Consider the following 22,235-nt stretch of genomic DNA (forward strand, 5'->3'; position numbering starts at 1 on the left):
AGAAAAAAGTAAAGAAATGGGACTCCATCAAACTAAAAAGTTTTTGCACAACAAAGAAAACCATCAGCACAAAAAGATAACCTACTGAATCAGAAAATATTTGCTCATAGTGCATCCAATAAAAGGTTACAAGTAAAAATTTATAAAGAATTCATACAATTTAACACCAAAAGGATAATCTGGTTAAAAAAATGCACAGAGGACCTGAACAGACATTTCTCTAAAGAGGATATACAGATGGCCAATAGACATATGAAAAGATGCTCAATATCACTAATCATCAAGGAAATGCAAATTAAAACCACAATGAGATACCATCTTCACACCTGCCAGAATGACTATCATCAATAAATCAACAAAAAACAAGTGTTGGTGAGGATGTAGAGAAAAGGAAACTTTCACAAACTGTTAGTGGGAGTGCAGATTGGTGCAGCCACTATTGAAAACAGTATGGAGGTCCCCCCCCCCAAATTAAAAATAGAACTTCCTTATGACCCAGCAATCCCAGAAAATTCCAATCTGGGTATTTCTCTGAAGAAATTCAAAGCACTAATTTGAAAATATATATGTATCTCTATGTTCATTGCAGCATTATTTCAATAGCCAGGATATGGAAGCAACCTTAGTACTGGTCAATAGACTAAATAGATTTTATAAATGGCATATTATTCAGCCATAAAGAATAAATCTTACAATTGCAAGAAAATAAATGGACCTAGAATGCATTATGCTAAGTGAAATAAGTCAGTTAGAGAAAGATGAATACCATATACTTTCACTTATATATGTGAAATCTAAAAAACAAAATAAACAAAACAGAAATAGACCATGGATAAAGAAAACAAACTAATGCTTGCCAGGTGGGAAGCATGAAGGGTTGGATGATAAAGGTGAAGAGATTAAGAAGTATAAATTAGCAGTTACAAAACAGTTACAGGGATGTCAACTACAGCGTAGGAAACATAATAAAGCATATTGCAATAGCTGTATGGTTTCTGGCAAATATTAAATTTATTGAGGGATCACTCTGTAAGTTTTGTAAATGCCTAACCACTATGCTGTGGACATGAATTAGTATAATATTGAATGTCTACTGTAATTGAAAATAAACTTAATGCACATCACTTAATGTACAATACAGTTCATAAGACTGTATTGTATATTTGATAGTTGCCGTGGGTAGATCTTAAATGTTTTCATTACAAGATAAAGAATTCTAACAATGTATGATGATGTATGGTAACTAGGCTGATTGTGGTTATTCACGTTTTTTTAATCCTTACCCAAGGATATGTTATTTTAAATTGATTTTAGAGAGAGAGGGGGAGAGACAGAGAGAGAGAAAGAGACATCAGTAGGTTGCTTCCCATATCCTCCCTCCTTCCAGACTGGGAATCAAACTCACAAACCCATGACCTAAGTATGTGCCCTGACTGAGAATCGAACCCATGACCTTTTGGTGTATGGGATAATGCTCCAATCAACAGAGCCACCCAGCCAGGGCTCATTCATTTTTTAATATATACAAATATTAAACCATTATATACCTGGAACTAATATAATGCTATATGTCCATTAAAAATCACTTTTTGGTAACCATCATAATAATAATTTATTCAAGAGACACAGACATTAAAACCAGTAGGAGAAAGTTTGATCATGAATACTATATTTAGTCTTACACTATCCTCCTCACTTAATTATAAGGGAAGACATCAGTATCCTTGTAGATACCACCAAAACGAAGTGATGTGGTTAACATTAATGGGACCAACGAACATCATGTACCTTTTGATGCAATGTGCTAAAAAGAATTTGACATCACTTCTGTGATGTCCTCTGAGAATACACACCCTATCTAATCAACACATTAAACCAAAATTGAGGGACAATCTATAAATTACTAAAGTGTTTAAAAATGTACTGACAGTAACTAATGTACAGACACTAACTTCCTGTTTTGATCATTGTTCTTTGGTTACGTAGAAGATTTTCTTTGTTTTTAGGAAACACATTTAGAGATAAAGGGGTACAATGTCTGTCGTTTACTCACAAGCAAGTCAAGATCTATAAATAAATAGATAGGGGGGAGAGAATGGTGAATAAAATATTAGAAAATTGAAAGGGAGAATTTGTATTAGTTTTACAACTTTCAAAAGTCAAATTATTTCAAAATTAAAAATGAAAGAAAATATTTCTGTAGAGGAAAGACTTAAAATGGTAATATTGAAAGAAAGGTAAAATAAGAGATAAAAACAACTGGGGAGAGGTTGATTTAATCAGACACAGGATCAAGTATAATAAATAACTGATGCCCCCAAATGGAACTGGAAAGTATAATAACCCAACTATTCTATGACAACTCAAAGTTACACGAAGGTAGATTTTAAGAAGGTAAAACTTTCTGGCCAGTGGGGTTATCAATTATTTAATGCTTTGAAGTAATAACTTGGAAGCAGTCCTATCATTGGAAGTATTTAGACAAGGGCTAATTAACCACATACAAAAAAACTCATGATGCCCTGGTTGGCGTAGCTCAGTGGATTGAGTGCGGGCCTGCTAACCCAAGGATCATGGTTTGATTCCCAGTCAGGGCACATGCCTGGGTTGCAGGCCAGTTCCCAGCAGGGGACACATGAGAGGCAACAATACATTGATATTTCTCTCCCTCTCTCCTTCCCTTCCCCTCTAAAGATAAATAAATAAAATCTTAAGAAAAAAAAAAGTTATGAGAGGCCCTGGCCAGGTACTCAGTGGAGTAGAGCATTGTCCAATATATCATGGTTTCAGGTTCAGTCTCCTGCCAGAGTGCATACAAGAAGCAACCAATGAATAAATAAGTGGAATGACAAATCCATATTTCTCTTTTTTTCAAATCAATAAATGAAAAAAAATTTTAAATGCCATGAGAGGTATTCCTCATTGATTGAGAGGTTGAACTGTATTATCTAAAACCTTTTCTAACTGTTAGGATTTTCAGAATTGTTAACTGGGATAATATCTGTCTCAATGGTATTAGTTCTGAGGATAAAGCATATCTTTAGGAATTCAGAAGAAAACTTGTAGATTGAGGTAAAAAATGTTAAGTGGCAAGTGCCCTGTAAACACACTAGTCACTCTGGTTTCTTGAACATGTTCCAAGTTGTGCTTAGGTTATCACTTTGAACTTAGTATAATTTTTCTGTCATTCCTAAAGTCACTTATAAGTAGTATTACATTACAGAGATATTTAACTAGTATTGACTATTTTAAAGTAATGCATCTCAAAATTTAGTGGGCATAGTAACAACCTGGGGACCTTTGTAAAATGCAGATTTGGACTCTGATTTTCATTCAGTAGTCAAAAGTATAACATTTCTAGAGTAAAACGCAGGTGAAAATCAGTGCTTTTGGCAAAGATTTCTTAAATACTACACAAAATGCAGAAAGTATAAAAAACAATAAATTGGGCTTCATCAAAATTTAAAACTTGTTCTTCAAAAGACATTATTTGCCACAGCATGGATGGAACTGGAAAGCATTATGCTAAGTGAAATAAGCCAGGCGATGAAAGACAAATGCCATATTATCTCACCTGTAAGTGGAACCTTATCAACAAAATGAACAAGAAAGCAAAATATAACTAAGGATACTGATACTGAGAGCGGCTAACAGTGACCAGAGGGGAGAGAGGAGAGGATTACAGGGGAAAAGGGTGAAGGGTTTGCAGGAACAATTATAAAGGACACATGGACAAAAACAAGGTGGGGTGGAAATGGGGGAGGCTGGTGGGGAGGAGTTGGGGGGAAAGGCAGAAAACTGTGCTTGAACAACAATAAAAAATGTTAAAAAAATTAAAAGGTGAGCCACAGACTGGGAGATAATATTTACAAAATGTGTATCAAAGTACTTTGTGTCTTGAATACATAAAAACTCTTGCCATTCAGTAATAAGAAATAATCCAATAAAAATATGGGCGAATATTTGAAGAGACATGTCCCCAAGAAGATACATGAGGGGGGACCCAGAATTACCTTCAGGCAGCCTTGTAGTACAGGCTTCCTGTGCTAGGTTAGAATTCTAGGAATCCATCTGCAGCAGCGTACCAGTTGCTTTTGCTGTGAAAGGTGGCCTTAGGCTTCAGTGAATTTTTTTGAAGACTTCCAACACGTTTGTCCATTTCATGATGGGCAATTTATGAGCGCACCTGCCCGCACCTTGCTGAGTGTTCAGCATTTTTTTTACCAAAAGTGGTATGAACTTGCCCTAAGCGCCTTCCCCCACGCCCAGATGAAAAAATTCCTTAAACGGAAATGTTTTGCTCATGTGGAAGAGGTGAAACAAAAAACAAAAGAAGCCCTAAAAGGCATCAAAAGCAACAAGTTCAAAAACTGTTTTGAGCAGTGAAAAAAACATTTTGATAGGCGTATTGCATCAAATAGAGAGCACTTTGCAGGTGACTGAAATCTAAACATGTAAGAATAAATATAATTTTTTATAAATAAATTCCAGTTTTGGGGGGGTCCCCTCTTATATGGCTGAGAAATAAGCACATGAAGATGTTTAACAACACTGGTCATTAGGGAAATGCAAATTAGTATCACAGTAAGATAGAACCATGCACACTTAGGATAGCTTAAATTAAAAAGACTGGTCACACCAAGAGTGGGCAAAGATGTGGAGCAAATGGAACTCTCATACATTGCAGAAACATGTTACCACCACTTTAGTGACACATGCACTGGCCTGCAGTGCCCGCAGCGTTATGGATGGAAAATCAAGACAAATTCACAGACTACCAAGTCCTGTGGAGGAAAAGGGACGTCACGGCTACTCCCTCAATGGGGGAGCGCCTCGGAGCGGCCTGGCAACTCTCTCAAGGGGATAGCACACTGACCCTTGCCTAGACAGGCTTTTATTGGGTTTAATTTGGGCAGGAATACAGGTATAGCTTCTTAATCATTGTCAGGCAGTAAGGCTCAAACAATGGATAGCATACAAAGTACTATTAGGGCTTCTTCTGAGTCAGGGTCTATCTGCTAAAAGGCTACAAAACTTTGGGAAACAAACTCATTTTCTGTTCGGACCTTTATCATTTAACTAAGAGCATTCTTATCAAAGCAGGCTTCACAGGATTTTACATATCCTTTCTCAGGCCTGGTCACCCAGGGAGCCCGCCATTCCCAGCATAGGGCTGTACCACCCTCAGCCATTATTTTCAGGCTTAAGTCAGGTAGAGGAGGCAGATAGCCAAGGAATTAGGAGAAATGAGGACTCAGGCTGTCAAAGCCCAGGGGTGAGGGCCCATCACTCCCTCTTTGATGTAGCGCCCCCCCAGTCCTTTTTTGAGGGCCTCCCAAGTGATTGTGTCCGGTTTAGGTTGCCCGCCCTCTGAGGGGTAGTACCCATCATTGACTAACTGACCAAGTGTTGGGGGCCAGATATGGAAGAAGTAGTAGCAGTGTTCCTGCCAGGGATATAAGCTTTGTCTCCTTAGAGGCTTATGGTCCGAAGGTTGCTCACTCAGCCTTAGCCATGGGGGACGGTTACAACTCCTGAAACCAGGCAGGGTGGTTCCCAACACTTTAGAATACATTTTGTTTTATGAAAGTTAAATCCGCACCTAACCTATATGAACTAGTCATTCCACTCCCAGCTATTTACCCAAGAGAAATAAAACTTGTGGTGGAGCTTCCTAACAATTTAGACTTGTCTAAAATGCTTGTATATCAATGTCCACAATGACTTTGTAATACTCCAAAACTGCAAACAACCCAATGTCAATCAATAGTAAATTGATAACCTTAATATATTCCTGTAATGGAATACTACTCAGCAGTAATAAGGGTGAATTACTGATATACAGTGCAATGTGGACCTCAAAATATTTATAAAGAAGCCATGCAAGTGTATATATTATATGATTTTATTTACATAAAATTCTAGAAAAATGCAAAGCCATCCATAGTAACAGAAAAGAGATCAAACACTTGCCTGGCAGTGGTGTGGGATAGGTGTCAGATGGGGCAATGTAAATGGCCATGAAGAAATTTTAGTGATGATAAATACATTAGATCAACTATGATTTTATGGGACTGTGCATAAATACATCAAACCTATGAAAAGTTCAAATATGCAGTTTAAATCAGTACACTATAAAAGTGCAGATTCTGACTCAGTAAATCTGCGGTGGGGCCAAGAGTCTGTATTACCAAGCTCCCAGGTGTTGCTGAAGGTGTTTCCACAGTTTTGAGTGGCAAACCTTTGAGTAGTCTTAATTTTGTCATATATTTGAGTATGCAATAAATACTGTGTCATACTGAATAGTGCAGATAAAATCCATCACTGGAGGAAGTTCTGTAGGACATCAGTGGTCAAAATTCTTGAATACACTGGTAATTATCCATTTTGCCATAACTGCTAGATATCTCCAGCTACAACCCAACTGCACTTTCAGACTGCCCTCCATAAAGCTTAGCTAGAATTTCAGTTAAGTTTGTATAGTGTGTTTCATTTTTCCTGCTATTTGGAGTTGCATCAGAGATGAAACAAAGTTTAAAGAATACAGTTGAACTGAAGGCAGATGTTAAAGGAGCTTCCTAACAGTTTAGACCTGTCTAAAATCTCAGAATGCAACACTTTCTCAGCATCCAGCATATTCAGATTTCATGGCTCTTGTGGCTGTCCTCAGGATTACACACCGACTCAATAAATTCCAGTGTGGCTTTGACCTCTAAGAGCTGTGACCTGAGATAAACCAGAACTTCTTTAGGAGTGAACTTTCATCTCTAAAATGAAGTTGAACTAGGTTATATTATTTCTTCTGATTCTCACATTCCATATTCTTCTACTTATTTCAGAGTAAAGATGGCAAAACCCCAGAAAGAACTTTAGCTTCTTGGCTCTGAATAAAGAGTGGGTTAAACTATAGGTGCAAAGTCATTAAGAAAGTTTTTCAGTTGAATAATACCAACCCTGCATAATTTATACCAGGGACTGGTAATTTTTTTATAAAGGGCCAGAATAATACACATTTTTGACTTTGCAGACCATATAGTTTCTGCTGCACATGCTAAACCCTGCCATTGTAATATGAAAGCAGTCATAAACAATACTTCAATGAATGGGTGACCAGATTTGGCCCATAGGCAGTTTGCTGACTCTTGGTTTAGATCAAAATACCTTTCTAACTATCTGAAAACAGGCAGAAAAATCAAGAAAAAACCACTTTATTGATAATATTTTATTAACTCTGGGTACATAATACAAGTGGTCCTTATATCTAAAGAGAACAAACAGGCAATTTTTTATAATGTTAGGTTATATATACTTTAAGTTAATGAACTAGACATATAAAAGCTATAAAATATCTCACAGGCAAGGGAAAATGTGTTCATGAGATTTCATTGTAAGAAGAGGTATAGAATGTTAGAGATTTTTCAAACCTACAAAGGAATTTCAAAATTTATACTATTTACAAAGTTCTTGCTTGGATAACTTTTAATCTTCATTCATCAGAAGACTTAATTAGAGCAGCTTTCTTCTTATACTTTTCTCCAATCTCTCTAATATTTTCCAAAAGATCTTCAGACACATGGTCTTCATACTCTCTATCCACTTTAGCAATCTGCTCCTCAAGGTGTTTCTAGTGGAAACAATTCGCAATTGTTAATGTAAAACCATAAATTCACAGACAAGAGTACACCCTTTGTAAGAAAAGGATTAAAAGGCGTGTTCTTGTACCCACCATGTAGGACCCTTTGTGCTCTTTCCAAATCATTTCCTCTTTTCTCCCCAGAGGCAACCACTTTCCTAAATGCTTTTTTCTTTACATACTACGCACACACACTCAGAGATACAAGTGTATGTAACTCTAAATGATATAGTTTAGTGGAACGTGGTTTCGACTTCCTATTTGTTCAATTATATTAAAGGTAATGTTCTATGACTTTTTTTTTCAGCCAGTATTTTAAGATTCATTCATGTTAATACATACTATCAGTACAGTATTCTATAGAAGGAATATACCATTTACTTATACACTTTACCATTAATGAATTTTTTTGTTCCCAGGCACGGTAGGCTGAGTAGCAGCCTCTACAAAGATGTCCATGTCCTAATCCCCAGGACTTGAGAATTTGTTATCTTAAATGGCAAAAGAAACTTTGCAGGTATAAGTTAAGGATCACAAGAAGAGATTATTCTGCACTACACTGGTAGGTCCAACATAATCACAAGGGTCCTTGGAAGAGGGAACGTGCAGTGTGACAATTAGAGAGAAGATCTAAAGACAGAAGAGAAGTCAGAGGATAGGAAAGCTATGCTAGGAGGAAGAGGCCACAAGCCAAAGGACTGCAGGTGGCCCCTGGAAGAACTGTAGCCAGAGGCCCCATTTTAGACTTCTGACCACCAGAAATAGAAGAAATAAATTTGTGTTGCTTTAAGCTATTCAACTGGTAATAATTTGTTATGGTACCAATAGGAAACTAATACCCCAGGTTATTTGTTTTACTATTTCAAATTTAATAACACAGCAAAGTACAAATTTACTTCACAAAAATTAGGTGGCTTACAGCAACAAAGTTTATCCTCTCGCAGTTCTAGAAGCTAGCAGTCTGAAATCAAGGTGTTGACAGAGCTATGTTCCCTCTGAAAGTTCTAGGGAAGAATCCTTTGCCTTCTCCCAGCTTCTTCCAGTTATCCTTGGCACTCTTTAGTTTGTAGCCACGTCACTGTATTTCTGCCTCTATCTCCACATGGACTTTTTATAGGATGCTAGTCACTGGATTTCAGGTCTACCCTAATCTAGTATGACTGCATCTTAAATAAGTATATCCACAAAGACTTTATTTCCAAATAAAATAAACTTTAATAGTTGTGGTTACCTTTCACATATATCCATAGTGATAAATCACTACTAGATTAACAACACTAAGGGCAGACTAATAGTTATCTACAATAGAGATACAAAGAATGTTGGCAATTATTTAGTATAATCCTTTTGTTTTTACTGATGAAGAAAGTAAAGACCAAGAGGAGTCAAATGATACACACAAGCAGACTTTCTCAATCTAAGCCAACAATTGTGTATTATGAAGAAATATTTCTCTTAAAAAACTATTACACAGCATATATGGGAGAATGAGAAAGTAATCAATCACTCAAATCATTTTCCAGTCTGTGGTTGAAAAACGATTCATTAAAAGCTATAGAGCCACTAAGTTGCTGAATTAGGAGAAATGGGTAGAATCCTGGTTTTCTGATGTATCTAGGAAGCTTTTCTTAGTTTTTAACTAGTGAGCAGTGAAGAGCACTGGCACGTAAGAAAGCAGCAGACCGGGTCATTCAGGAGAGATGAGGAAAGGCAGGATATCACAAGCTCTGCTCTCAGTGTGTGCAAGTCTATTAATGTAACATAATGAACCTTCTTTTCTTAAACCATTCCCAACTGGAAATATATTACCTGACTAATTACCTAGGAATTATGGAGTATAGCATTACCTTAGGTTTTGTATTCTGTAGAGATGGTTGGAAAAATAGTTTTATTGTTAAACTTTCAAGTTATGTGAAAGGTGAGGATAAGGTATCCTCACCTTATGTTTCTTAATATTCTGAAACATAATGTTTCAGAAATACTTGATTCTGTGTTTATATGAAATTAATAGAATGGAAAAATATTTGTTATAACATGCTCTTTCATCTGAATGAAATCTTAAGTGTGCTAAAATGTTTAGAGTGAGTAGAATGAGGTTTGGTACCACATTCTATACCGCTGATGCAATAATCACTGTTGTTTATGTGAACAAAACAGGTTACTTTATAAGATGTGCAAGTGTCCCCTCTCACCACTGCTAGACAGGATTCTTCTGATAAATTTATACTAGATAATAATTCCCATAGAAATGAAGTTTATCATTTAATTTCTGTAAAAAGAGATGAGGAATGTATAAAAACGTTAAAAACTTTCTTAGAATGTAGAAAAGACCTTCACACACTTACCTCCACAGACCCTACATGGGTAGCGACCATCTCTAAAAGACACTGCAAGTTGTTTCCCACTTTTCGTCTCTCTTCAGTTGTGGTCTGTACAACTAGTTGGTATCTGTAGGGTAAAAACTCTCGTGTGAGTTGCCTGGTGAAAAAACTTAGTATACCACTTCTAGTTAGTTCACTTCTCCTTTTCATACCAACAAAACCAGGCTGTGATGGGAATATGTGCTGTGTGTTGTATGTATGATTAATTCACAGAGGTGCAGCTTTCAATCATTAAACAGAAATAAAAATGTTTTCAAATATCCTTTGTAAGCAACAAAACAGCAAATCTTCATTCTTCAACATATAAAACTTGGAAGCAAGTAGTCTTACCTGAGTCTCCAAAACTGTAAGCTTAATTCTTGATCTAATCTTTTTCTGTGATTATCATGCATAATAGCATTTATAGTAAAAATTCCTCTTTACAAATGTTTTTTTGGGGTGAGAAATTAAAAGGGCTTGAATGAGAGAGCAGGAGTCTTGTTTGATAGCATTCAAATTCAAAACAAAAACTGCAAGCCAAAAAAAACCCCCTTCAACCAAATTTTCTATCTCTAGGCTACAAATAAGAAAATGAAGATCTGTTTTTCTTAAAGGTTACACTTCCAACATTAGAGTAAGATTTTTAAAAGTTATTTGGAGGGCACGCGACACTTAGAGAACCTGTGAATTAACTAATAAACATACTGACTTTATACAGGTTGCAGTAGAGAATTATATACACACGAGAGCAAAAAAATTCTATAAGGAATGTCACTAGTTTTAGTTATATTTATGGCATTGTGCCTAAAATGTTTCTTATGTAAGTTTTAATAAGGGAAACCAAAAGGGAAAACTTGACAGTGTATAATTTGATAGTAAAGAACTTCTAAAAAAGTAAGTGTCCAGGAACTTCCGGCCAAGATGGAGGCGTAGGTGGAAACACTGTGCCTCCTCGCACAACCAAATTTAAAGACAACAAAGTTTTAGTAACAAAAGCACAACCAAAACACAGAAAATTGAACTATACGGAAGTCTGACAACAACGAACATTTCAGCCAAACCGGTAAGAGGGGCGGAGCCAGCAGAGGAGCAGGGTGGGGCAGGAAAGATCCACCTGACCGACCCAGGCGCTCAGGCAGCCGTAGGTGGATCCCAGGTGTGGAGTAGCAGGTGGACTCACTGAGGGCAGACCTTGGTCACACATTCGCACACAGAAAAACTGGTGAAGGAGCGAGCAGTGAGATGGACTGCACAGGTCCCAGCGGTGGGAAGCAGCAGAGGGGACCGCTATTGCCCCCCTTTGACCCCGCCCCCACATACAGCATCACAAACCAGCAACCTGGGTGGCACTGCCCTGGTGAACACCTAAGGCTCCGCTCCTCAAATGTAACAGGTGCAAACAGACCAAAACATTATGGCTGAAGAACTCAAAACCCCTGAGCCAATAACTCTAAGTGACCAAGAAATAGCCAACCTATCAGATGCACAGTTCAAAACACTGGTTGGTGATCAGGATGCTCACAGAACTAGTTGATTTTAGTCACAAATTAGAGGAACATATGAAGGCTAAACTAATTGAAATGAAGGGAAATGCACAGGAAACCAATAGTGATGGAAAGGAAACTGGGACTCAAATCAAGGGAGTAGACCAGAAGGAAGAAAAAAATGACCAAACAGAAAAGGATAAAGAAACAAGAATTCAAAAAAATGAGGAGAGGCTTAGGAACCTTCAGGACATCTTTAGCTGTTCCAACATCCGAATTATAGGGGTACCAGAAGAGGAAGAGCAAGAACAACAAGTGGAAAACTTATTTGAACTAATAATAAAGGAGAACTTCCCCAATCTGGCAAAGGAAATAGACTTCCAGGAAATCCAGGAAGCTCAGAGAATCCCAAAGAAGTTGGACCCAAAGAAGAACACACCAAAGCACATCATAATCACATTACCCAAGATTAAAGTGAAGGAGAGAATCCTAGAAGCAGCAACAGAGAAGGGGACAGTCACCTACAAAGGAGTTCCCATCAGACTGTCAGCTGATTTCTCAAAAGACACCTTACAGGCAAGAAGGGGCTGGAAAGAGGTATTCCAAGTCATGAAAGGCAAGGACTTACATCCAAGATTGCTCTATCCAGCAAAGCTTTCATTTAGAATGGAAGGACAGATAAAGTGCTTCTCAGATAAAGTCAAATTCAAGGAGTTCATCATCACCAAGCCCTTATGATATGAAATGTTAAAGGGACTTATCTAAGGAAAAGAAGATAAAAAAGATGAACAGTGAGAGGACAGCAAACTCAGTTATTGAGAACCACACCTAAAACAAAAGCAAACTAAGAGGATAGCTAGATCAGGAGTGGAACCATAGAAATGAAGATCACATGGAGGGTTAGCAACAGAGGAGTGGGAGGAGGAAAAGGGGGGACAAGGTACAGAGAATAAGTAGCATAGACAGTAGGGAGGGCAAAAATAGTATGGGGAATATAGAATCTAAAGAACTTGAGGCATGTGGACATAAACTAAAGGGGGGATGGTGGAGGAGGGGTGTGCAGGGTGGAGGGGAATGAAGGGGGGAAAATAGGACAACTGTAATGGCATAATCAATAAAATATATTTTAAAAAAGTAAGTGTCCAGTTACGTCTGCTATAGTGCTTGTTGGAAACATGTATTTGTCACAACTGAATATATTAGGTAGCAGTTAGAGCATAACGCAAATTTTGCATTTGCTTATGCCAATTCCCTCCTTGAGAAACGTAATGTGAATGGAATGCAGAGCACTACACTCAGCTGAATCCAAATGCAAAGAAATATATAAAACGCAAAACATACAAGCATACACCAGACAGGGCACTAGCTCCTACAGTTCATTAAATGTGTGATGAGCCACATGCATCCATATCAGGTGCTACAATTTTCTATTTAATTTCAGATAATCCTCCTTCTACCTCTTCTCGTTAAGTCACAAGGTACAACCCTTTGAATGCCCACTTCCCCATATAAAGTTTAGGTCTTTTAAAGGTACAGTATACTACTTATTGTGGTATTTAGGTATTTCTTAAAAAAATATTTAACAAGTTTACAATTGTGCTAACATTTTCATTAGGTTCCAGTCTTTGTTTATGCATAACTGACAAAGTTTTGGAAGGTTGGGCCCCAATCATAATTTTCCCATAAGTCCTGTGGTTTTTATTGCAGGTGTTTTTTTGTAGTGAAACAGGGTGTAGACTGAGAGGCCTCCAAAGCCCCCACAGCCCTTGGTTGAGGGGTGGGGTAACAGATAATATAGCTTAAGATACTTTTCATAACAAAGGCAAAATAATAGCTGTGCTACAGTCTCCAGGCAAAGTGTGTGTGACTTGCAGGATATATTCTGGGGGGAAACCACCCCCTAAGGAATTGTAATTGACTTTGAAGCTACTAAAAGTCCACAAGAAAAAGCCTGCCTGGTACCTTGACTGGTTGTGTGGTTCCTGGCAGTCTGTTCCAGGAAAGAAACAAAGGTCAAAGATAGCTTTTCTGACAAATGGCTAGAAGAAACTGTAAGGCACAATGGAAGACTTAAGGTCTTGAAAAAAGCAGGTGGTAGAGGCAAGGCCAAATGGCAGATGTGCGGCTCAGCTTCTGTGCCCTGAAGGCTGGACTAAAAAGTCAATCTAAAGGTTCCTTGTGTAAATTCCAGCAAAGCAGACTTAAAAATCATATGTAATCAATTGCTGCTCTTGCAATCGAACAGGAAAAGAACAGGAAAAATTAAAACTGGACTTAATGCAGTCCCTTTAATGACAATAAGGGTAATCTTAGGAAGAAAAATCGTAATTCAAGAAAATCATAATGCTCAGTGTTGGACATTAAACTGGTGCAGCTGTCTTCAAAGTTTTTTTTTTAATTTGAAAGTTAAAACTAGGTTTGTGACATCATCAAAAATGCTCAATTTACATACAAGAAGGATCTGTCAAATTGCCATTGTTAAATGGCATGCTATCAAGGGCCTTGCAATTAAATGTCTTCCCAAAAGACAGTCTCAAAAAACAGGTTTGTGAACTGTATAAATTAACGTGTGTGTTCTTCCTTCTGTTTTCACAAGGCATATAATAAGCCTATGATCTCATTATCTAAGTAATAGGTTGCAATATAGGCCTCACTTAAGAAGCCCACCTGCAGCTCTACCTCCTAAGACTCAACAGTTTGACTGAACTAAGTGGTTGGTTGGTGAAATATTGGTGTGGTCTGTGGGTTTCACTTTAAAACTGGCTTCCTTTTCCAAAAAAGCCACTCTTTTCCTAATGCGAGACACTGAAAAAAACTGGTCCCTGCCTTTGACATTTAGTCTTTAGGGTTTTAATTGTGCTTTCTAACCCCCTTGCCCCCAGAATACAACAAGAATGCCAATGTGTCCAAACGTGCCAGCCCTTGGACACCAAGCATGCCATTGCCTGGGGAGGAAGCCAAGTGACCTCAACTCTGCAAGGTCCTTCCCTCATGCACAAAGGCATCCTCTGCTCTGCTCCACACCCCCACTTTGTTAGGAACTACTGAACCCAGGTGTAGGTAGAACAATGGCCATGGCCAGCAGAAGGTAGCTCCAAAAAATTAACACCTTCACCCATTGTTCTTTATAAGATTATAAAGACCCCAAAATCAAAAAGGGGGGAGTTGAAACAGTGTAGATTGATGGTCCCTCAAAGTCCCTATAGCTCTGGTTGGCGGGTGGGGGGAGCAGATGATACTTTTCATAACAGAGGCAAAATAATAGCTGTGCTACGGCCTCGGGGCAAGGTGGGCATAACTTTCAGGATATATCTTTACTCGTGGTATCGCCAGAGGGGTAGTACCTCTGGATCACTAAGTCACTCTTGCCCTGACTGGGAATGGCAGCGGAAAGAATGTAAACTATATCGGGAAACTGGCAAATATAGCTCATTGTGGAAAAAGTAGAAAATAAGGTCATGCAGATGGCTCTAGGTCAGGATTGAAATCTAAGGGTGAGTAGCCACAAGGAAAGCCATGGTGAAGGGGTGTAAAGAAGCCACACTGCCAATAGGGAAAGAAGAGCCACGTGAAAAACAAAAAGCTTATAGTTAGAGTAAAACCATGCTGCCAGTAATAAGATAGTAGCCATGCCGGCTGTAGAGGCTGGTCCAGCATGGGCTAGTGAGAAAGCAGGCATGCTGCGTCAATCGTGCCCACTCCAGCAGACTCCAAAGCCACCAAGGATCCTGCCTTGCAAAACACTGACCTGCTGCCTTGTATACCTGAACTCTATCTGGACTCTTGAAACGTGTGCCTTTCCTGGACTTCACCATAATCCAGTGCACCACGGCATATGTATTCCTGGACTATAACATGGAGGCTAATGACAACACACCCCAGATCCTGAAGAAAAAAGCTGCTGTGAGACTGCATAGCTAGCTTAAAATAAGAAAATGGGGAATTTTTGGAGCTTTTGGCTTATAGCCTTTTGGGAAACAATGGAAGTGCTGGGTCTTGAGGGAAAGAAGGGCTCCAAGCATAAGTGCTCTGAGTGTTCGCAATGTCAGAATATTAGAAATAAAAACCTGTTCCTTCCAGAGTTAATTGCTGGATCATTCACCGAGGTGCCACGTGGACAGGCCCATTTACTTGGTTACAATAGTGTAGTGAATATTACGAAAGCACATATTGTGTTATAGCAGACTAACTCTGTAATCTACAGTAAAATTGTAGTTTATATACACCTAATTTCTAAGAACTATATCTTAAAAATATGAGCTTAGTGAAGTTTATTAAAGCTTAGTGAAACTTTACTAAAATTTGCTAATAGCCAAAGTTATTTGAATTGATTTAAAATTTTATGTTGTCTTCAGGGATTAAAAACCATTTACTAATTAGATCTAAAAATGAAGGGGCAATAGCTATAACAGTGGCAGAATGTATTTGTCTGCATATACACATATGTAGATATATGTATAATTATATGTATTTTGTATATATATATGTATAACAGCAGAATGTATTTGTCTGAGGAAAGTATCTTCATGTTACAAGCTATTCTGCTTAAGTTCTATTCACCACTCCCTCAACAACCAAAGAGCGCTACAATACGTATTAAAGCAAATAAACATAGATCTCATTCTATAGAATGTTAAATAAACTGAAAATAAACATTGTAAATCTTGGTGAGATGAACTTACTCCTGCTGAATAGAATCTAATTCATTCACAGCTTCACTGAGGCCCTCGTTAACAGCACTCTCCAGCATGTGCTTGTGTTTCTCCAAGGACTCCAGCTCATTGGCACATTTATTGTCCTCTTCCTCAGCTTCCTATCAGAATAGAGTTATGGTTATATATTTTGATACTCACTTCCTATATATTTCAGGTGGATTCTAAAATATTTATGTAAGCATTTAAAAAAATCAGGTTGCATCATCATTTGTATTCTCAGGATGCTTACTACTTTACATGTAAGACATATTAAATTAAAATACTCCTTTGGGAATCTTATACTATAAACATAAATGTGACCTCAACAGATCTGTTTAAAATTCAGTATTTTCAACTTTGTACTGAAAGAAATTTTATGATACTCCGATTTAAATTTTTTCCATGAGCATTAAAGATACTTTTTAATAAGTCAAAATGTGGGTAACTTTTATACAACCATTATTTCACACATGTATTAATTATGAACAGGCAAAGTAACCCAAATTCATCAATTCTTATGTTTCTCAAGATGAAATATAAAAAAGTTTTTTACTCTCACTTAAGTACTTTAAGGAAAAAACTCAAGTGTTGTCATAGAGGCATATGAAAAAACAAAAATGACTACCAAATGCCTCACATTTCACATGTAGATCACATTATTGTGGTGTATTTTCTAAAGATTTCACACTGCTTAAAAAATGTGTACGCTCTACAGGTCAAGAGAAAAGTTTCAATTCCTGATACCTTGTTGGTGTAACTAAGTAAGTAAAAGGTATTGATGGTTAACATTTTCACATAAACTGCGTAAGTGGTAATGAACAGAGTCATCTGAGTACTTCCCTAAGTAAATGCTGGCCAGAAAGTGGTTAAGAAGTGGTGGGGAATGAATCTTATTATTTTACCCATATTCCAGATTTCATGTAAATGACCTTTGGAATTTGGCCAGGATAATCATTTTGCAATGACACTTTATATGCAATCACATACGAAAGGTCTTACTGGGGTATAAACTTTAGATGTACTTAAGACTACGTCTCCATAAAAAGGTAAAAGAAATTATGTTTAAAACATAAGGATACCAAATCACATATGCAAGCATAAAACATTAGTGAGAGTAAACATATTCTATGGTGAGACAGCAGGAGTCCAGAGAGTCATTTAGAAAAAATAAAAAAAGCTCCACACAGTAAATTTTGGAAGACAAAACTGCAACATAAGTTGTAGGATATAGCTTAAATTGTCAGTTTATTGTCAGAACTGTTAGCAAGTCAATCATTCATGACACAGCTTTGACTAACCTATATAAATTGTGGCAAAGTTCTTACCTTAACCTTTTGTTGGTAGAGATCATCCAGCTTTTGAATTTCTTCTTTCAGACTTCTTACACTTCTTCTACTTTCTGTTATCATTGTATTTAACTTGGGAAACAAAACTTTGGGTGAGAAATCATAACCATACATCAAAAAATTTTAATTATTTAACTTTTATATTAACAACTAATTAAACTATGTTATTTCTTCTAGTTGTTTTGGACACTTATTATTTGTCTTAGAAATTTATTATTCCCCAAATAGGAGTTAACTTCAAGAAAACTTGTAATTAATGTTTAAATGCAGAGTGGTAGAGTAGGTCATTAGTTAGGAATTTAAAGTGTGGCTTAATTCTCAGTGAAATAAGGATACCATCATGTTTTTCCACTAGTAGCTGTGGGAATGCCTTTAAGCTCTCATGTACATTATATAAATATTATATACTATTTTTATATTAATGTATTAATAAATATAAGTTATTTTTGCTCTCTAGTTTCTTTAAAAATTATCTACTTTAGTCCCCTAGCTTTCCATTTATGTTCAGTTTCTGGGATATTAAAGAACTCTATTCATATAAATTTTATTGGATAACATTTGCTAATTGGTTATAGTCAATGCATTCTTCCAAAGAGTAACCAAATTTAATCTTATGCTTTAAGATCTGTTAAAACTAAAACCGAAGAAAAGGTGTTTCTAAAGCTCATTTCATGTTGATAGTGCTGATACCAGATGATATTGGTAATACAAAATATTTTTCAGCTAGATCAAGAGGAAAATATTTCCTGCAGCAAACAAATTAGTAAAAGGTATAAACAAATATCTTTCCTTAAAAGGATGATTCTACATATAAACAAAAAAATTTAAAAATTATATATATTTTTGGGAAAATTTAGTGAAGGTATTGTCACTTAGCAAAAGAAAGGACGGTAAAAGGACTACACTTGTTAAAGAAACTTGCATATATGTCTCATTCAGTCATTGAAAGGCCCTTGTAAGGGACCTCCTATTTTACAAGTGAAAAGAGTGGGCTGGAAAGACTGCTATTTACTTAAGATCATGCAACTAGCATATACTCAGAACTATAAACCTAGATGTTCTTACTCAAAGGACAATTTCTATACCACCCACCACTTCAATTATGTTAGAGACTAGAGTTACTGAAGCTATAAACTTTGCTTTCACTCTAAAGATATTTTACTTCTAAAGTAATTACTAAGTTAAGCTAGCTGTTTCATTCAATTCATCCACAGTAAGATCAATGGGCACCTAAAAAACCAGAACTTCCACTGGGTCCTCACGACTAGGCAAAATCATGTTCACTCATCTTCGAGGAGCTTTTCCATGTCAGCTTTACTAAAGTTTCATCAATTAATTAAACATTTCCCTACCCATTTATGAAAATACAAATTTCCATTGATGTAAACAGGAAAAATTAAAGAAAATAATAATCATTAATTATAGTTTTGCAATAAAAAATAATCATTGCTAATATTTGGCATACTTCTTCTAGTCTTCCTTTCTTCTTTGTTTCTTTCTTTTACTCAACAAAGAGATCTAAAGTTGCTTATTAAAAAAAAAGAAGACAGAAAGCCCTGGGACTTCTGCCAAGATGGAGGTGTAGGTGGAAATACTTTGCTTCCTCACACAACCAAATCTAAAAACAACAAAGTTTTAACAATAAACGCAACCAAACCATACAGAAAATCGAACAATACAAAGTCCGAAAACAACAAACCACTCCGCTAAACTGGTGAGAAGAGTGAAGCCAGCAGTGGAGCGGGTCGGGCAAAAAAGATCCCCTGGCCCAAGCAGTGAGCGGGCAGCTGAGGGCGCAGACCCCAGGTGCGGGCTAGCTGTCTGCGGTCGGTCACGCATTTGCGTGCAGATAAACCAGTGAAGAGGCGAGCACTGAGACAGATGGAGCAGGCCCGTGGTGCAGGGTGGAGGGCTCGCACGTTTGCACTCAGATAAACAGGCGGGGGTGAGCGGTGAGGTGGACTGGGTGAGCAGAGGGGACCACCATTGCTCCCTCTCTGACCCCACCCCCACATACAGCATCACAAACTAGCGACCTGGGGACCCCGCCCTGGTGAAAACTTAAGCCTCTCCTCACGTATGAGCCTCTCCTCATACGTAACAGGAACAAACAGATCAAAATCAAAACATGGCTCAAGAACCACTCAGAGCCCTGAGCCAATAAATCTAAGCGATGAAGAAATAGCCAAACTTTCAGATGCACAGTTTAAAACACTGGTGATCAGGATGCTCACACAACTGGTTGATTTTAGTCACAAATTAGAGGAACATATGAAGGCTAAACTAATTGAAATGAATGGTAATGCACAGGAAACCAATAGTAATGGAAAGGAGACTGGGACTCGAATCAAGGGAGCAGACCAGAAGGAAGAAAAAAAATGACCAAACAGAAAAATATGAAGAACAAGAATTCAAAAAAATGAGGAGAGGCTTAGGAACCTTCAGGACATCTTTAAATGCTCCAACATCCGAATTATAGGGGTACCAGAAGGGGAAGAGGAACAGTCACCAGTGGAACCTTATTTGAACAAATAATAAAAGATAACTTCCCCAATCTGGCAAAGGAAATAGACTTCCAGGAAGTCCAGGAAGCTCAGAGAGTCCCAAAGAAGTTGGACCCAAGAAGAAACACACCAAGGCACATCATCATTACATTAGCCAAGATTAAAATGAAGGAGAGAATCCTAGAAGCAACAAGAGAAAAGGGGACAGTCACCTACAAAGGAGTTCCCATCAGACTGTCAGCAGATTTCTCAAAGGAGACCTTACAGGCAAGAAGGGGCTGGAAGGAGGTATTCCAAGTCATGAAAACCAAAGACCTACAACCAAGATTGCTCTATCCAGCAAAGTTTTCATTCAGAATGGAAGGACAGATAAAGTGCTTCTCAGATAAGATCAAATTCAAGGAGTTCATCATCACCAAGCCTTTATGATATGAAATGTTAAAGGGACTTACCTAAGAAAAAGAAGATCAAAAAGGTGAACAGTGAAAGGACAGAAAACTCACAGTTATTAACAACCACACCTGAAACAAAAGCAAATGAAGAGGACAGCTAGATCAGGAGTGCACCATAGAAATGAAGATCACATGGAGTGTTAGCAACAGAGGAGTGGGAGGAGGAGAAGGGGGGAGAAGGTACAGAAAATAAGTAGCACAGAAAGTAGATAGAAAATATAGGGAGGAGGGTAAGAATAGTAGGGGAAATATAGAATCTAAAGAACTTGAGACATGTGTTCGTGAACTAAAGGGGGGGAATGGTGGGGAAGGGGTGTGCAGAGTAGAGGGGAACGGAGGGGGGGAATAGAACAAATGTAATGGCATAATCAATAAAATAAAAATAACAAATTAAATTAATAAAAGTATATAAAAAACAAAAAAGGAAGAAAGCCCTGGCTGGTATGGCTCGGTGGATTGAGCACTGGACTGTGAAGCAAAGGGTCGTTGGTTTGATTCCCAGTCAGAGCACAAGCCTGGGTTGCAGGCCAGGTTCCACAGTATGGGGCACGTGAGAGGCAACCACACATTGATGTTTCTCTCCCTCTTTCTCCTTCCCTTCCCCTGTCTAAAAATAAATACATAAAACCTTAAAAAAAAAAAAAAAAAAAAAAAAAAAAAGAAGAAGAAGATAGAGCCACCAGACTGGAATTCTAGCACTTGCTTCCAACCAACCAAGATACTTGTATGAGACCTTTCCTCCTTCCTTTCTGTCAGTTTCAGAATACAGGACACCTATATCCCCATGAAGAGAAGTAACTTACCAGCTCTTCTCTGGATCCTATGCTTTCACATTTCTTCATGGACTACATATTTGTCAATCCCTTTTGCTCTTATTATTTTTAAAACTTTACCCTCTTGCCCCTGAACCCCCTTCTTATGTTTGTAACGAAACCTCTTTTCCTATAAAACCCTGAAAACAATACCTCAAAACACAGAAACCTTTCCCATGTACCACTTTCTATTGTTTCATTTCTTTTTCTTAGACAGAAACATTTACTATAGTTTAATTTGTAGTAGTCCATGAAGAGTAGCCTATTCATAGTATAGTATATTCCATGTTCTGCCATTTAAGATTCGATGCACAGTAATATGCTCTCTGGCTCCTATGCTTTTGCAAATGTCACTAGTAACCATCCTAATGGCTAAAGCTATGAGCAACTCTCAGAGTTAATCTTATTTGACATCTGATTACTCCTTTCTGAAATCCCCTTCCTTGGTTTTTAAGACCATGTAAACTCCTGGTTTCCTCTTCAAGTTTTGGGAGGTCCTTCTAATTCTTCCTCATAAGTTTCTTTCTCTGTTTATGCTTTGGGTATGGGTTTTTTTCTCAGGATTCTGATCTTGGCTACATTTTTCACTTGCTCATTTGGGAGAGTGCTCTCTCTCAGTCTCACAACTGGGAGATCTCCTGCTTAAGTAGCTACACACTAAGAAACGTCTGTATCGGTACATCTCCAAACTCCAACCGCCTATTGGACATTTTCCACTTTGGTGTCCCAGAAATCTAAAACTCAGCATATCCCATCCTGAAATTCTCTTTTCCATAACCTCCTATTGTATTCTTTCTTTATCAAGGTTCTAGAACATCACCACTGACAAAGATTCTTTCCTTGACACAACTATTTATACTCTGAACTTTCTTCTCAACTAGGCTGACTTTTGGGCTTTATGTTTGTCTCTATATTGTCTAATTTTAGCAAGAACCCCACTTAGTTATTTT

General features: G+C 37.6%; 1 protein-coding gene across 3 annotated transcripts in view; it reads right to left on the bottom strand.

Moving 5' to 3' along the window:
• Positions 1 to 6,049: 6,049 nt before the first annotated feature.
• The window catches only part of NDC80 (NDC80 kinetochore complex component), a 45,430-nt gene continuing 29,244 nt past the window's right edge, over positions 6,050 to 22,235 (bottom strand). For 2 of the 3 annotated variants that reach the window (XM_037168137.2, XM_053664134.1), the window contains exons 14-17: positions 17,497 to 17,589; positions 16,160 to 16,290; positions 9,979 to 10,081; positions 6,050 to 7,624 (exon numbers count right to left, since the gene is read on the bottom strand). In XM_037168137.2, coding sequence (XP_037024032.2) covers positions 7,487 to 7,624; positions 9,979 to 10,081; positions 16,160 to 16,290; positions 17,497 to 17,589 — 465 coding nt within the window. In that variant the 3' untranslated portion in view covers positions 6,050 to 7,486. The remainder of the gene's footprint in view (positions 7,625 to 9,978; positions 10,082 to 16,159; positions 16,291 to 17,496; positions 17,590 to 22,235) is intronic. The other variant, XM_037168138.2, reaches the window with a different exon arrangement.

Source organism: Artibeus jamaicensis, unplaced genomic scaffold (assembly GCF_021234435.1).
Source record: "Artibeus jamaicensis isolate MK-2021 breed Jamaican fruit bat unplaced genomic scaffold, CSHL_Jam_final contig_354, whole genome shotgun sequence".
In the NCBI taxonomy this organism is placed as follows: domain Eukaryota; kingdom Metazoa; phylum Chordata; class Mammalia; order Chiroptera; family Phyllostomidae; genus Artibeus; species Artibeus jamaicensis.